This window comes from Nuphar pumila, chromosome 10 (genome assembly GCF_984573655.1).
Source record: "Nuphar pumila chromosome 10, dmNupPumi1.hap1.1, whole genome shotgun sequence".
NCBI lineage: Eukaryota > Viridiplantae > Streptophyta > Magnoliopsida > Nymphaeales > Nymphaeaceae > Nuphar > Nuphar pumila.
In genome coordinates, this window is record NC_143258.1 from 95,018,615 (window position 1) to 95,035,291 (window position 16,677).

General features: G+C 36.5%; 1 protein-coding gene across 1 annotated transcript in view; it reads right to left on the reverse strand.

Annotated features, from left to right (window-relative positions):
• LOC149827441 (protein ANTI-SILENCING 1-like) overlaps positions 1-16,677 on the reverse strand; it is a 95,365-nt gene that overhangs the window by 66,882 nt on the left and 11,806 nt on the right. Inside the window, exon 2 of the mRNA XM_090019369.1 lies at positions 7,673-8,038. Coding sequence (XP_089875495.1) covers positions 7,673-8,026 — 354 coding nt within the window. The 5' untranslated portion in view covers positions 8,027-8,038. The remainder of the gene's footprint in view (positions 1-7,672; positions 8,039-16,677) is intronic.

Consider the following 16,677-nt stretch of genomic DNA (forward strand, 5'->3'; position numbering starts at 1 on the left):
GGAATCATCGCATGAAATTGATTATATGTTTTTACATGATCTTATTGATGACATAAATGATGATTCTATGGATCATCTTGAAAATATAGAGAACATTTGTGAAGTGTCCAATTTTGATATGTCACCATCAAGTGATGGTACTAATAATGAAAATATTAATGTTTACACCCGAAGAGATCAAGAAAGGCCTATTAGTGACCTAGAGAAATTCTCTCGAATTTCCGAATCTTCAGAAGAGCCCCCCATTAGGCTCTCTTCTAGAGAATCAATACCACCCAATAGGTTTGTATCCTATGAGTCTTTAGCACCAAATTATCGAGCATGTTTAATAACTTTACATTCTTATTATGAACCCACCCATTATAATCATGTTAAGACTCTACCACATTGGGTTGAAGAAATGAAAATAGAACTAGATGCGCTAAAAAAGGCTAATACTTGGAAAATAGTCAAACTCCCTCCACATAAAAAAAACTACTGGATGTCATTGGGTATTTAAAGTTAAAACTAAAAGTGATGGTTCCCTAGAAAGATATAAAGCCAGGTTAATAGCAAAGGGATATTCACAAGAATATGGAATTGACTATGAGGAAACATTCGCTCATGTAGCCCAAATGACTAGTGTCAAAACTTTAATAGTTGTCGCATCAACCAAAAAATGGCCTATATATCAACTCGATGTGAAAAATGCATTTCTAAATGGGAATTTAAATGAAGAAGTATATATGGATCCACCACTCGGAATTAATATTGGACAAGGTCAAACCCTTAAGCTTTAAAAAGCCCTGTATGGTCTTAAACAAGCCCCCAAGGCTTGGCATGATCGTTTTAGTGATATCATAGTTAAATTAGGATTTCATTCCTATTATACTGACACTGCTCTCTTTGTTAAAAGTGCAGGTAGTAGTATTGTTATATTATTACTTTATGTTGATAACATGATTATCACTGAGAATGATCAAAATAGTATTGTTTATGTTAAAACCATGTTAAAAAATAATTTTGACATGTCTGATTTAGGCTTTGTTAGATATTTTCTTGTCATTGAAGTCGCATATTCTCCTCGAGGATATATTTTGTCACAGATGAAGCTTGCTACAGATATATGTACTAAGTTTGGCATTTCAGATGATAAAAAGGTAGAGACTCAAGAGGTCATTAATGCTAAATTAAGGTTGAAGGACGAGGTTCTTCTGGAAGATCCCACACCCTACAGACAGCTCATTGGATCTCTCACTTACCTAACCATCACCAGACCAGACATCGCTCATGAGGTTCACTCTGCAAGCCAATTTTAGCATGCTCCTACAATTATGTATATGAGCGCCGTGCTCCGGATCATCCAATACATTAAAAACATCATAAATAAAGGGCTATTTTTATGCTTATCTTCTTCCTTAAATCTTCTTGCTTATACTGATGCAGATTGGGGAGGTAACCCTAATGATAGAATCTCAACTACTGATTTTTGTGTCTTTTTAGGAGATTTCTTAATTGCCTGGAGATGCAAGAAGCAACAGAAAGTCTCGCTCTCTTCTATTGAAGCTGAATACCGGGCTATGGCAACCACAACAATGGAATTAGTTTGGCTTCACAATCTTCTCAAAGACATGGGGGTTGATATTGCTGGAGCTTCAAAGCTATGTTGTGACAACAAGAGTGTCATCTATATTACAAGCAATCACACTTTTCATGAGCGCACCAAACATATCGAGATGGACTGTCATTATGTTCGGGATGAATATTTATGAGGAACAATTACTCTTTCATACGTCACTTCAAAATATTAGTTGGTGGACTTTTTCACTAAAGCCCTTCCTGCTCCTCGCTTCATGTTTCTTCTTGGCAAACTTTCTGTCATCTCCCCGTAAAGTTTCAGGGGGGTGTTAAAATATATATATATATAATACTCGATAGGGGTATTTATGTCTTTTCACATAGTTGTTTTATAAAACAACTATATTTCTTTTAAATTGGGTTTTTTTATTCTTTTTATTTTTTATTTTTCTTTTCTTATTTTTGTAAAAGCCAAAAAGGGGCCCCACCATAGAGTCGCCCCCAACGGTCACAATGAGCCCCCTTTTGGGCTCTTCTTTTGAGGGTTTTGGCCTTCCTTTTTCCCCTTGATTCTTTGTATAAATAAGGGTGACCCCCTTTGTATATTTTCATGCTTGAGAGCTCTCTCTCTTTTCCAATAAAGAGACTTCTATATTTTTGCCTATTTCAAGGCTTGTGTATGTGTTGTCCCTTTGTGGACTTGGCTATTGTCACTTTTGTTTGTCCATTGTAGGACATTTCAAGTGCTTATAGCAGTCTTTGTATTTTCGCATATCTCATTACAGCGAGGGCAGTTACTTTGACTGTTTTTTTTTATTTTACGATAAAAGGGTAGGCATTTTATGATAAAAGGGTGGGGGGTTATAAACTCAGGCTCAAGGACCCTCGCCCTCGTCTGCCATCCGTCTCCCTCCACCATCACTCCAGGTATGCCTCCGCCTCTTCTTCTTCTCTATGTCTCTCCTTCTCTCTCCCCCTTCTTCTGCCTCTTCTTCTTCTTCTTCTATCTTTGTCTCTCCCTTCCTCTGCATCTTCTTTTTCTTCTTCTTCTGTTTGTGTCCCTTTTCCTCTCTCCCCCTTCATCCGCCTCTTCTTATTCTTCTTCTTTTCTCTTTATCAGCTTGTCTTTGTCTCTCTTTCTCTCTCCCCCTTCCTCTGCCTCTTATTCTTCTTCTCGCCCCCTTCCTCCACCCCTTCTTCTTCTTCTTCTCTGTCTGGCTCTGTTACTCTACAACCAATTTTCCTTTTTGTTGTAAATGACATTTTAATAACTGAAGCTATTCTTTCAGTGACTATCATATTATACTTGTTATGGACAATTTTGTTGTTAGTAATTCATACATTGTCAAATGTCCTTCTTGCTTGCAGATGACTTTTTGTTGCATCATTTTAATTTTCAGTTGTGCAATAACATGACATCATTGTATGAATTGAATGTGGTGCCACCTTTTGTCATGCAGCACGCTCATCTTGTCCATCTTTTTTAATGGAAGAACAGAAAAAACTTGCCTTGAGGCGAGGCCCTCTGCACCAGCCAAAGGCGTGAAGAAGAAGAAGGAAGGAGGAGGAGAAGAAGAAGTTTTTTCATAGCTATATAATGTGTTTCTAAGTTATATAATTAATTTCTGAATTATATAATCAGTTTTTCAATTATATATGTTATATATTTAATTAATTATATAAATTTGTGTGTATTTGTGTAAAAAACAGATATACATACACGTTAGGACATTATTTTTTATTTATTTGTATTTTTAGATATTTTTTTCTAGTTTTTTTATGTTTCAATTATATATGTTATATATTTAATTAATTATATAAATATGTATGTATTTGTGTAGAAAACAGATATGCATACACGTTAGGACATTATTTTTTATTTATTTGTATTTTTAGATATGTTTTTATAGTTTTTTTAAGTTTTCAAAAAAAATATTTGAGGCTTACGTTTTACGCCTCGCCTCAGTTTTTGGTGGAGAGCCTCACAACGCCTCAACGCTTTTCACATCATTGTTGGTAATTGTTTGTTTGTTTATTCAATTCTTCTTAATTTTTGGGCAGGTTTTGTAATATAACAGGTTTACTTTGTTTCACGATAGTGGTATTTTTTACTTTGTGCATTTGTTGATTATTTTTATGTTGGATACATCTTTGTTATTAGTCTTAATAATATTTGGGCAGGTTTTGTAATATAACATGTTTACTATGCTTGGCGATAGCAATATCTTATGATTTGTGCATTTGTTATTGATTAATTTTATGTTAGATACATGTTTGCCATTAGTTTTAGCATTTTATTTTAAGAATTTATATTATTTTTAAATTATTTGGTATTTGTTGACATTAGTAGTTGTTTGCTTTGCTTATTAATTGTTTTTAATATTTGGGGAGTTTTGCAATGTTCTACATGTTTTTTTGGTCTATTGTGTTGCATACATGTTACTAATTTTAGCAGTTCATTTGCATATTTTTTATATTTTTTTTTTTTTAATTAAGGTACCGACTAATGCCTAGTCTCCAACTAGTCTTTTTAGGGGTCCACCGATTAGGCACCACATAGCGGTTTTGACTACATAGTTCATGACCCCTTAATAGTATCTCACCAAAGATAAGTCTTGAAAAGTTAGCTTCAATCACCATAATCTTGTCACGAAAAGGAGTTTCAAACAGCGCTAATTATCCCAAACTCTTACGATAAAAACAAAAGCATAAATTTCCCAAAGATAAACTAGAACAGTATATCTTTCATGTATAATACTTTCCCGTTGGTCAATCACCAAGTAAGAAATAAACATTACCAACAAGAAAACTACATTGTGCTGAAAGCATCAAAGATGATGAAAGAAGAGATGTAGAAGCTTTGTTTGTACTGGTGGATAACAAATGAACTTGATGGTAAAATTAAAGTAGAAGATAATATACTAAAATCAACAATAACAACAAAAGCTAACAAGCATAAATGTAAAGTGTGCAAGGTTGTCTATACCGTACTGGACCGTATTGTATGATAAGTATCATTATTATGAAAGAAAACGATACGACATGCACTCGTATCGCGATATGAGTGTGTATCGTATGTATCGTACAATACAGACCCATATTGCATCGTATTGTATGGTGCGGGGTGTATCGTACGATACATGTTCGGCGCACTTTAAAAGGGCTGAAAAATAATTTTTTCATTTTTGGGTTTTAAAGACCTCTTGAAGGTTGACTTCCTTGTTTGTGCAAAGGTCATTAGAGAGGTACCCACGCACCATAAGACTCATGAGAGCGATTGGGGGGCCGATCGGTGCGCAAGGGAGAGGGTTTTTGCGATTTCAGCAAAAGTGCATTTCCACCATTTTTCCACTAAGACGGTAGGTTAAGGTAAAAAACCCCTATTTTCCCTTTTATTGATCTTTTTTTGGAGAAGATGACATCAAATGATCCGGCATGGCAATGGCGCACTCGAATAATGACATTATATTATAAAATATAAAGTTTATAAAATTATAAAGTTTATTTATCATTTTCATTCAAAACCCAACTAATTTTAATTTTTTTCATGTCATCGTTTTAGGCAAATCGAAAAGTTATCAACAAAGAGGCACAAAGATGAATTTTATCCTATCATTTTGGAACATTTTGATGAATTAGATGCATGTGTTGAAGAAGAAGCAAAGACTTTTTTAAATGAAGAGGACATTCAATGGATTAACATGGAAGGCGCATAGAAGGTAGATGATGAATACCCCACGTAGACGATGTGGATGTCAAAGGAGGAGAAGAAAAAGATAATGATGATGATGAAGATGATTATGATTATCGAGGTTTTATATAATATGTTTTAAAAACTTGATTATTTAATACTTAATTATTCATAAACTTGGTTATTTTGTTTTTGTTTACTTAATTATTCATAAACTTGGTTATTTTGTTTTTGTTTTTGTTTTTGTTTTTGTTTATGTAATATGAAAGTATGAGTCGTGTGTCATGTTCTTAATTGCAAGATATCTAATATTTTGAATTGCTCTTGTGAGATATGCATGTAATATTATCTATGATTCTATATTAGTTGATTTTTTATGATGTCTTATGCGACTCATAAACATAAATGCTTCATATGTGATTTTATGGTTGTATTTTATGCAATTCATCATTGTTTCATGTGATAGATTTTCAATAATTTTTGCTAAATTTTTCTGATTTTCTTGATTTTTGGGATTTTTGAAATTTTTTATTAAAAGTTTATGATACAGTGTAACTATGGGCCCGACCGATATGGGTTACGATATGATACATAAAACCTTGTAAGCGTGTGCAAGAGTGATGTGTTAAATAGTGAGTGTGGTAGTAAGGTTTCCTTATATATTTTGTGGATATTTCTCATTAATAAAGTACTTATTTTTTATTTCTTGTTCTTCTTCTTGACTATGTTTTGTTGTTTTTGACCAATGCATTTGGATTTCACCTATTTTTATCATATTGTTATTTTTCTCTATTTTATTTGTGTCTCGGATTTCATGCCACTTCGTGCCAATAATCTAGTATATGTGACCATGAAAAAATTTGCTCCACATCATTTTTCATTCAACTTATGTAGCCAGAAGCACTAGGCACAGCCAAATAAATACACTAATTTATTAAAAAATTAAGGTTAACAAAAGTTAAAAACTTTCCCAAAAAAATACTAAATAATGATTCTAAATTTTGTTAACATAGATTTAGTTTATAAATAAAAATCACACTCGTCCAATGCCTAGCTGTTGGGCCAATACCCAGACATGCTTTTAAACATACAACCTTCCAAAACCTCATCCAAACATAGCTCAAGATAACAACCCTTCCTTCTTTTGGGTGCCTCCACAGTTTTCCACAGAAAAAAAAGTGACCATAAATGCAACTCCCTCCACCTAGAAGGCTTTCTTTGCTTTTTAACCATCTGGTTTATCAAATGAAAAAAGGGGCAAGAATGACATGAGTACAAAAGGAGTAGTCACCCTCATTTAATCTTGGCCACATTTAAATTTTTTATTCATGATCTAGAAACTTTAAACATGATTCACGCTCCAAATTGCTTCTAACTAAAATGTGCTTCCTCCTACCATATGGGAGCATGCTCCCATTAGTTATATGGTTAATATGAATACTTAGTTTTATACTTTTTTTCGAAAAAGTTTTACACCTAAAATCATAAAAATAAAAACCTCAAACAGCTCACAATCACACCTTTTCTAAAGATTTACATAACCTTGTATGTACATCCATACAAACAAAGGCATGCATTGTACAAATGTAAATAAATTTCAATATAAAAACTAGGAAACATAAGTTATATACCTAGTCTTATCAACTTATATGCTCCTTGGAGATGTTTCTTTTTTTTGGGTCCTACGCTTCCATGCACTCATTCCTAATATTTAACCTGCTCCATTTCTGCTCTTAGTAACTATATTTTTTCTTCATTCATTCACTTCTAACGACAATGCTTTACATTTTGTAGTATTGGCTATGTTCAAAAGAGCTTTTAGTGTATAATGTTTATTTCTTTGTTGTGACACTACATATTTTGCTGATAATTTTCAATGGCGAGTAGTCATCCCAATGCTTATTGGGCAAGTAAATAGCACTATGACAAAAACAACAATAAGATGTTGTGCAAGCATTTATTTTATAACTTAAAATGACCAGCTAATTATGTCTAGCAAAATCGCAGCTCAGAGAAATACCCCAATTTAGAATGAAAAGCAATTATGACAAGCTCACTGGCTATAGAATGCAACTTCAAGAATAACAAGCCAATCTGAGGGGTGCTTGAATGCAACCACTTCAAAAGGGATGTGCTGGATACAGCTTCACTAAGTATCCCACTTCTCTAGATAAGTGGGTCCATTATAGCCAGCTCTAAAGGTTTCTTCTAATTTTGCATAATAATCAAATTAAAATTAGTTATTCAGAAAAAATTCAAGAAGAGGAGCAGAAAGTCATACGCCAGATAAATTCAAGTATCATTGACCACAATTCCTGATCTTTTTCCATGAAAGACAAACCACAAAGAGGACGAGCAATAGAACCGACAAACCATCAGAGCAACTAACAGAAAACAAAAAAGAAATGCGTATTTTCATTTTACCAAAGGATTCACACCAACAAGGCCGACACCTTCACCAGATGCCAAAAACAATTCATTCTTCTGTGCTTGACGATTCCCCAGCCAGTTCCGAATTTCAATGGAGCGGAAAAACCACAAGACCTTAATTTTCCTCATTTTAGGATCCCCGTGCTCCCAGATCTTCAACAGCTTACCAATATAAGGCTCAGGTTCATCCGCTGAGTGCAGGTATACAGAATCATAAAGGAAATACTCTACGCCATCATAAGTGAACGACTCATAGAACTGAGCAGGTTCGTCAGCATAGCGACCAGCTCCTCTCTTTTTACCCCATTTAAAATTGCAGTCATCTCCATCAGCCTCTGAAATAGACATATCTGCACTTGCCTAAAGGGAGGGGAAAAAATCCAATTTATAACAAATACTGAATTGCATGGTATAATGAATTCCCAACTGGAAAAATTTAAAAATCAACAAGTGGAGCTTTAAATGAACATTAGCTTAATCACAAATTTGAAGACAAAATTTCCTTTGAAGAACATTAACTTAAAATATATATGCAACTCCAATAAGGGATAAGAAAACCTAGTAAGACTGACAACTACAGCAAAAAACAAGCAACAGATGAGGGAGGAAGCAAAAGGAAAGAAAAACAAAGGATTGATGTAGAAGAAAAAATGATTGTGATAAACATGGGTGAAAATGAGGGAAGAAAGAGAGAGAGAGAGTATTGCACTGAGCTACACCTGGGGAAAGAGAAATAGTATGTGATTAGTTATTAAAGATTAGAATAAAATAAAATGCACAAGGAATCATCAATTGGCCATTATGCACAAAGATTTTCTACACGTAACTTCAAATTTGTCATAGGCATGTTGGTTCATGGAACTGAAAATTTCATTTCAACGCATGGTGTTATGTACACCATAGTTACTAGAAAACAAAATGGAAAAGAGAAGTGATGCCTGAAGTGGAAGTGGGGAAGCCAATGTTAAAAAAGTAATATGAAGCAGGAAGCCCGATATAGTTATGAAGCAATTATGGAAGTGCATAAAAAATGAAAAGGAAGCACATAGAAAGCAATATGAAGCACGGACAGAAGTAAATAATAAATGGCATAAACACAAATGTAAAATGATATAAAACCAACATGCAAGCTTGTTATACAAAATTATAACTTTTTAATATGGAAAACATAGAAAGTGGGGAAAAAGTGAGTAGGAAGTTAGGAACTGACAAGCGAGATGAAAATGTTAAGTGAAAGGAATCAAGTCGGGAAACAAAGAGGAAACGGGCTTCCCACTAAAGGGAATCAAGTTTCCCATATTTTTGAAAAAGGTTTCCCAAAGCTTCTCCTCCTTTCGAGGAAGCGAGAAGTTTCCTGCTTCCGAAGTGAGCTTCCGGGGAAGCGGGTTTCCCCATGTAGCAAGAACCTTCCGGTAACTGTAACATACACTACCTAGGAAACTGTAACAGCGCATTCTCAATTACACATATTTAATCTTCAGTTCTTAATTTCCTTAGCTTTCTCGAACCTCATTTTTATTCAAAAAAACTAATAGTATTCTGTTGCACTTCAAATCTGAAAAAAATATCCCAGTTTTAGTTGTATGTGTGTTTGGTTGATGTGGATTAATGTAGCTCCTAAACAAAATATATATAGAAAGCAATCAGAAAACCAAGTTCCAGGCGCCAATGATATCAAACGCTGATGCAAACCAAATCTTACACAACTACGATATTAAAGAAGGATACAGTTGCATAGGCCTTGCCTAACCTAGCAAGGCAAGAATGCTTCTACAAGACCTTCCTATTCTACAGGCTACATTGAAAGGCTGCCCTACCGAATAGACATCCCCAACCTGCCATAGACTTGGACTACAGCAGTACATGAAATCATTTCTTGCAGGCATTTCATAAAACACTTTCTGTCTGTTATTAGTCTCTTCCAAATCAAAACAGTAATGCTATCTTTTCCCCCTCTAGAACCATCATCTTCCACCCTCCGCATTTTTGGCCATTTGATAGACTGCTAGCCTTTGCCTCTGTAGCCACTAAAGGTCCAACTGCACCGTCTTCCTAGAACTTCATCCTCAAGCTCCTTTCCTTCTAAGCCCCCTCCATTACCCTCTCTTCCCATTTGAAGCACAAGCACAAGTACATGGACATATAGCCACTCCTTCAACACCCCTTTCATTAAACCCCTCTTCTTCTACACAGTCTTCCTCCAGATATTCCCAGCAGAGAGAGAGAGAGAGAGGGGTGGGGGTGAGGGAAGGTTTACCTACTTTTGGGACATTGAAATGGCCATAGATAACTTGAAGATGGTGCTAAGAAAGGAGTGCAATAATGAGGGGAGGGATGACCAGGGTAATTGATCAGTACAAGTACAGAGAGGGGAAGTTTTACCTACTTTTGACACAATGAAATAGCCGTAGATAACTTGAAGATAGTGCTAGGAGAGAAGTGAGATATCAAGAGGGACCAAGGCACTTGATTAGGAAACAAAGTGAGAGCCCGCATTTTTAATATAAATTAGTTTCGGAAAAATGTTTAGTTTTCGTATTTCAAAATTTCTGAATTTTGTTAGTCTCATTTTCTTAAACCAAACACCTGAAACTAATATTGTAAAAGCTTCTTTTCAAAATAGACAATCAATCTAGATAAGTGTGTAACAAAACATTCGCTTAGGACTTGTCTGGATGCAAATCCAGATATTCAGTTTTGCAGTTTTAATTTTTTTAGTTTTCTGGAACCTTAAACTTTTGAATTCAAAAAAAAAAGTGAATAGTGTTTGGCTGCACTTCAAAACCTGGAAAATATCCAAATTTTAAGTCTGCATGTTTGGTACCTTATTTGAATCTCTCTCTCTCATGTTTGAGTATGTTAAAACTGTTGGAACGTATATATGAGAATATATGTTTGTAACTTAAGGGTATTTTGGTCCAGTCTTGTATTTTATTCATTAAGGGCATGTTTGTAATTAGCGTTATGTTTCTAAATAAATACAAGAAGCATCCCAGCAGGTAAGACATGCCATATTCTCCTCTCTTTCGTTTTTCCTTCTTTTCTCTTGTGTGCAGGACACGAATTCAAGGGCCTCCAAAATATCATGGTATCAGAGCAAAGAGAGGTCAACAGCTTTATCAATTATATGATCATGACCATCAAACTCTGACATGCCTAGATATCATCAATTTCCCTGTAGTCAAGTTGTAACAGTGATACCCTTTGTATTCATCATCATAGCCAACAAATTTGCAAATGATGTGCCTTTGGAGAGAAATTGTTATGCAGGGAACTATGAAATATGAACAAAACACCTATTGCCAAAGGTCCTTAGAATGGAATAATCTGGATGTCGTCAATAAAGCATAAAATATGTTGTGTTTCATCCAAGAGAAGTAAGAAGCATACAATTTATTAAAAATATTGTCGTGTGATATGCTTTTGCTCACAGATCCAATCTAATCTTAGACTCCGTAATCAGAATGAGAGTTGTCTCCGATATATGAATGTGCTTTCTCTCTGCAACACCATTTTGTTGAGAGGTTCTTGGGCAAGAAAGTTTACGCTTTATTTCATTCTCACTAAGGTAATTAAAGAATGTCACAGAGACATACTCACCACCACCATCACTACGAAAACGAAGAATTTTGCAAGAAAATTGATTTTTAACAACTTTAAATTTTTTGGAAAGTAAACAACACCCGGTCTTTAGATTTCAGAAAGTAGATCCAGGTGTATCTCATGAAATCATCAACAAAAAATAACATAATACTTTGACTTAGATAAGGATAAAATTAGGATTGATCCTTACACATCATAATGAATTAATTCCAAAGGAAATGAAGCTCTTTTATTAGAATTTTCAAAAGGGAGTTCATGACTCTTACGGACTAGACAATGAGAACAAGACATAGACATAACTGGGGCCTTATCATTTATGGTAATAAGACCTTTATTACATAGAATTTCAAAAAACTTTGAATTGCAACGACCAAGACATTTGTGCCATAATTCGGCATCTTTAGTAACACCAACGACTTTAGAAACAAGAACTTGAGCACGATTGACAAGAGCTTCATCTACGACATATAATCCTCCGCAATGCTTTACCTCAACGAGGCTCCGCTTTGTGTGAATATCCTTTACAAAAATAGATGACAAAGAGAAGGAAACGTGAGAATTAGTTTGATAACGAGTTGAAAAACTGAAATAAGATTACGCTTAATGCTAGGAACAAAAAAGAAGTTAGGAACAGAAATGGAATCACTAGATGTAGAAATGATGGTGGTGCCTACGTGAGTAATGGAGTAAGGTTTCCCATCTACTGTGACTATCCTACCATTACCGTGATAAGGAATAAAGCTTGTGAGGTTACCTGAATTGCCTCTGACATGATGTGCAACACCAGAATCAATAAACCATGTATTGTTAGAGTAAGAAGATTGATGGGCCTGAGGAGGAGCAAGCGCCATCCATGATTGCTAATTGAAATTCATAGGTCATTGCGAACTAATAGGAACACCTCCATACGCGTGGGTGTTTTGCTGCACCCCCATTTGACTAAAGGAAGACTGAATGCACCTGGACGAGGATTTCCAACATTGCTGCTAAGAGAAGCAAACTACCTAAAACGCGCTGAATAGGTCAGCGTAGGTGGCCGATATGTAGGAACAAACCTCCAATAACAGTTGGAACTGACGTGTTCACACTTCCCACATATCTGGCAGTAAACATTTTGTCCCCAACCTCCATTAGGTCGATTTGGGTTAGGTAGAACACCATCTCCCTGGGGTCAAAGTAACCACGGGCATGTCCACGACCATGTGACGAATTAGCCACAACAAAAACTTTGTGCTGGGGAGATGGATCTTCCTTTTTGGAGGAAATATTGAAAGTAGACTCAAATTCAAGCAGTTGGGTTCTCAACTGATCGAAAGTTCCCTTTTTTTCTCTGCCGATGTAGTTTGCAATAAAAAGATTATATTCTTCTCCTAAACCTCGAAGAGTCTGAATGATCACATCATCTTCTGGTAGAGAACTTCCAATAGCAGCTAACTGATCAGCAATGTGTTTTACTTTATCAAGAAAATTCATGACATTCCTGTTTTCTCTTTTCAAGGCACCAAACTCTGATTTAAGATAGTAGATCTTAGGAAGAGATATATGTTCATACCATTTGTGCAAAAGATCCCATAACTCATATGTTGTCACACCAGTGGGAGTGTGAAGAACTTGCTTGGATAACGTTGCCATAATGAACGGCAACAACTGACCAATCATTCTTGAACCATGGAGTGTACTCTGGATTTCTAACAAGAACCATCGCATCACGTTCTCTTTGTCTTTTCCCTCTGTATTCCCGTGTGATTTAGACACAAATTCCAGCGGGCAAGATTGGATCCATCGAGATGGCCCATAAGATCAAGGCTGCATATGAAAGGAATAATTTATTTTTTCCATGTGATAAAGTTGGTCTCACCCAACTTTTCAGTCACAAGTTGTGGTAGAAAAGAAGAGGAAATAGGAGTTGAGGAATTCGTGATGAAGAAGAACGAAAATCAAGGATAGATAAATGAAAAGATAACAAAAATAATGAAGTAAAGCAATCAGATCAGAATCAGAAATTGCTATTTAATATCACTGACGTCATCCAATGACTTGAGCACGAGCCTCGGTTTTTTTTTTTTTGGCAAATAAGCTAAACGATAGTAGGGAGCAGGCTGATCTGATCTAAAAGAGATGAATGAACAATCGGTTGAAAGATTGAAAGACTTTGAATATTTAGAGAGAGAAAAGAGAATATTTACAACCCAAGAAATCTTGTCTGCGCAAACTTTGGGAACGACTCAAGAAAAATCTAGAATGTGCAAACTGACAGAGGAAAAAAAGTTTTCGATTGAAACAGAATAAATTAAAGACCAAAGGAAATGAGAAGGAAAGAGAAAAAAATATGGATTTAAAGAAATCGCAGATTTGATTGATTTCTACGTGAAACTGCAGATCTGGCTGGGTCGTTCTGCCGTCTAGAGCTGATCAGATCTGGCCCAAAATAGATCAGATCTGATGCAGAGACAAAATAAAGAAAACAATGAAAGAATAATAATAAAGAAGGAATAAGATGTGAAAGATGATTCAAACAACGAAAGAATAAAGAAAAGGAGATGAAAGAAGAAAAATAAATGACCGAAGAAAGGAAAAAACTGATTTGAATATAGAGAGACAAGAGAAGGAATATGCAGTTTGATCTACTGGACTTACCGACGAACCCGCTCTGATACCAAAATTAGTCAGATATAAAGCAAATGGGTATACAAAATTAAATACAAAGCAGATGAGAGCATCAAGAGATATAAAATCAGGTTGGTGGCAAAAGGCTACACTCAAGAGCATGGAATGGACTTTGATGAAACTTTTAGTGACGTTGTCAGAAATGGGTACTATACGAGTATATATAGAGCATCCACCAGGGTATCTAGAATAAGATGTCCAAAGCAGGGTTCTTCGATTAAAGAAAGACATTTATGGGCTAAAGCAAGCTTCACGTGTGTGGTTTGAAACTTTCAACAATGTAGTTTGCTTTATGGGCTTTGTTCACTTTTTACTTGTCATGATGGTTTGCACATCACCATTGTCCTGATCTATGTAAATGATATTGTTATCACAGGAAGTGGCCCATTAAGAATACTGAAATTGAAGAAGATACTTATGCAAAAATTCTTCATTAAAGCTATTGTATTGTCTCGGTGTCGAGGTTGACCAATGGCATGATCGTTTAGTCCTCACAGCGTAACTATGCCTTTGACTTGCATACTCGTTTTGGCATGACTGATTGCAAACCAGTTCAAACACGTGCTGCGATCACTGTAAATCTATCTCATGATGTCGATGAGGACAAGTTACTGTCAAAACCTGAAAAGTTTAGAAGTCTAGTTGAAGCTTTGCAGTATCTTGCATTCGCTAGACCGGATTTGGTCTTTGTTGTAAATCAGGTTTCTCAATATATGCATGTTCCTAAAGTTAGTCACATGGAGACAGCCAAAAGAACGCTTAGATATAATTAAAGGTACCATTGCAAATGTTCCCTTGTGACTTATATTGTAAAGTTGCGTCTAGAGTCTATTTTGCTTTCGTTGAGTCTGATGTAAGTTGTCCGGTTCAGGTTAATCAATGCCCCGAAGGGGCAGCCCGTATACTTGAACGGTAAGAGGCCTACGGGCTAAATTGTAAATGAATCAAATGCATTGAGCTTTCTTTTGTTCACCCTCGTTGTGATTGCTTCTTGTGATTGCAATTCTTCTCTCTTTATTCTCTCTTGCTCTCTTGCACTCTGATTACAAGCTTCCGCAAGTGCCAAGCGAACGATAAGTAGGCTTGCGGCGGTAAAGAAGGACTGTCGCGCCGCGCTGGCCTATTGAAGGAAATAGGCACATACAAGTGGTACCAAAGTTCGTTGTCGTGCTGGGGAAGGGACTCCGGAGTCGGTGTCGACAGACGCGCCGACAAGCTGCGATTTGTGAACAAGACATCGTGGCGCCCTATCAAAACTTGCGTAACACCAAAAGCAAGACAGTTGCTGAAGCTGAGAAGATGGGTTCACCTCGGGACCAAGAACAAATGGCTGCAAGTGTCAACAAGCTGGTGGAAGATGTAACTTTGCACGAAGAAGCGATTTCACGCGCAGTTGAATCATTCAGTAGACTGAATGATGTGGTGGCGAGCCTGCAAGAGGAGGTAATCTTACTAATAGAACAGGTCACTTCGTTGACGACAACAGTGGCCAGCTTTCAGACTGAAATAGGGGAGCTTCAGTTGAAAAACCGCGCAGAATGGGGAAAATGGTGAGAGGTCATCAAGGATTGATGTGCCAAAACCAACAATGTTCAATGGTTCTCGCGACAGCAAGGCCATTGAGAACTTATTGTTCCAAGTAGAAGACTAATTGGATATTTAGAACATGATGGTTGAAGATCTCAGGATTAAAACTGCAGCAACTCTACTGGATGGAGATGTTATCGCTTGGTGGAGGCAGAAGCGCAGTGACATGGAGAAGGGTCAATGCGTGATAGATACCTTTGACGATTTCAAAATAGAACTGTGCAACTACTTCATGCCGAGGAATGCACAAAGACGGGCTTCCAGAATGGTGTCGGATCTTAAATATACTGGTTTGTTGCAAGACTATGTCAGAACGTTCCAGAAGCTTATGCTTGAGGTACCTAACATGCCAGATGAAGACAAGCTCAATTGGTTCATTATGAGACTTCAGCCATGAGCACAGTCCGAAGTGTAAAGGAGCAACCCTAGTATTTTAGAAGATGCATACGTAACGACCGAGCGCTTAGCTGACACTCAACGCAAGCCCTCCACCCCATCAACCAAGGTCGAGAAGAAGCCTGACCACGGAGGCAAGAAGGATGAGTGATGCGACAACAAAGGTGAGGCGTCAACATCCCACCAATTTGATAAAAAACAGAACTTCAAGAAGTATAACAACGGCAACAAGGGAGCAGTTGTTACTTGTTGGTTATGTGGCGATAGGCATATCGTTAGGCAGTATCTGAAACGTCTTGTAAAAGACGATGGGGCGCAGGCATAATGCAGTGATACTAACACCATACAAGAAGGGATGGGGGTCATGCGATTGATTAACGCAGCTAGAAGTTGCGCAACTAAAAACATGCAAGTCAGTAAGGAACTCATGTACTTGAAAATCATTACGAATGGAAATTCTACTTCAACAATGGTAGACTCCGTGGCCACACACAACTTTGTCTCGCAGGAAGAGGCAGAGCAGTTGGGCTTGAAGCCCGAGCCAAAGCAGATAACCATCAAAACGGTAAACTCTGAGGCCAAGCTCATTCTTGGTGAAGCAAGGGATGTGGCTATCCAAATTATGAGTTGAGTCGGCAAGGTCAACTTCTTTGTGGTACCCCTAGACGATTTTAAGATCATTTTGGATATGAAGTTTCTACGCAGCCAGAATGTGATGTTGTTGCCAAAGTTTAACTCATTGACAA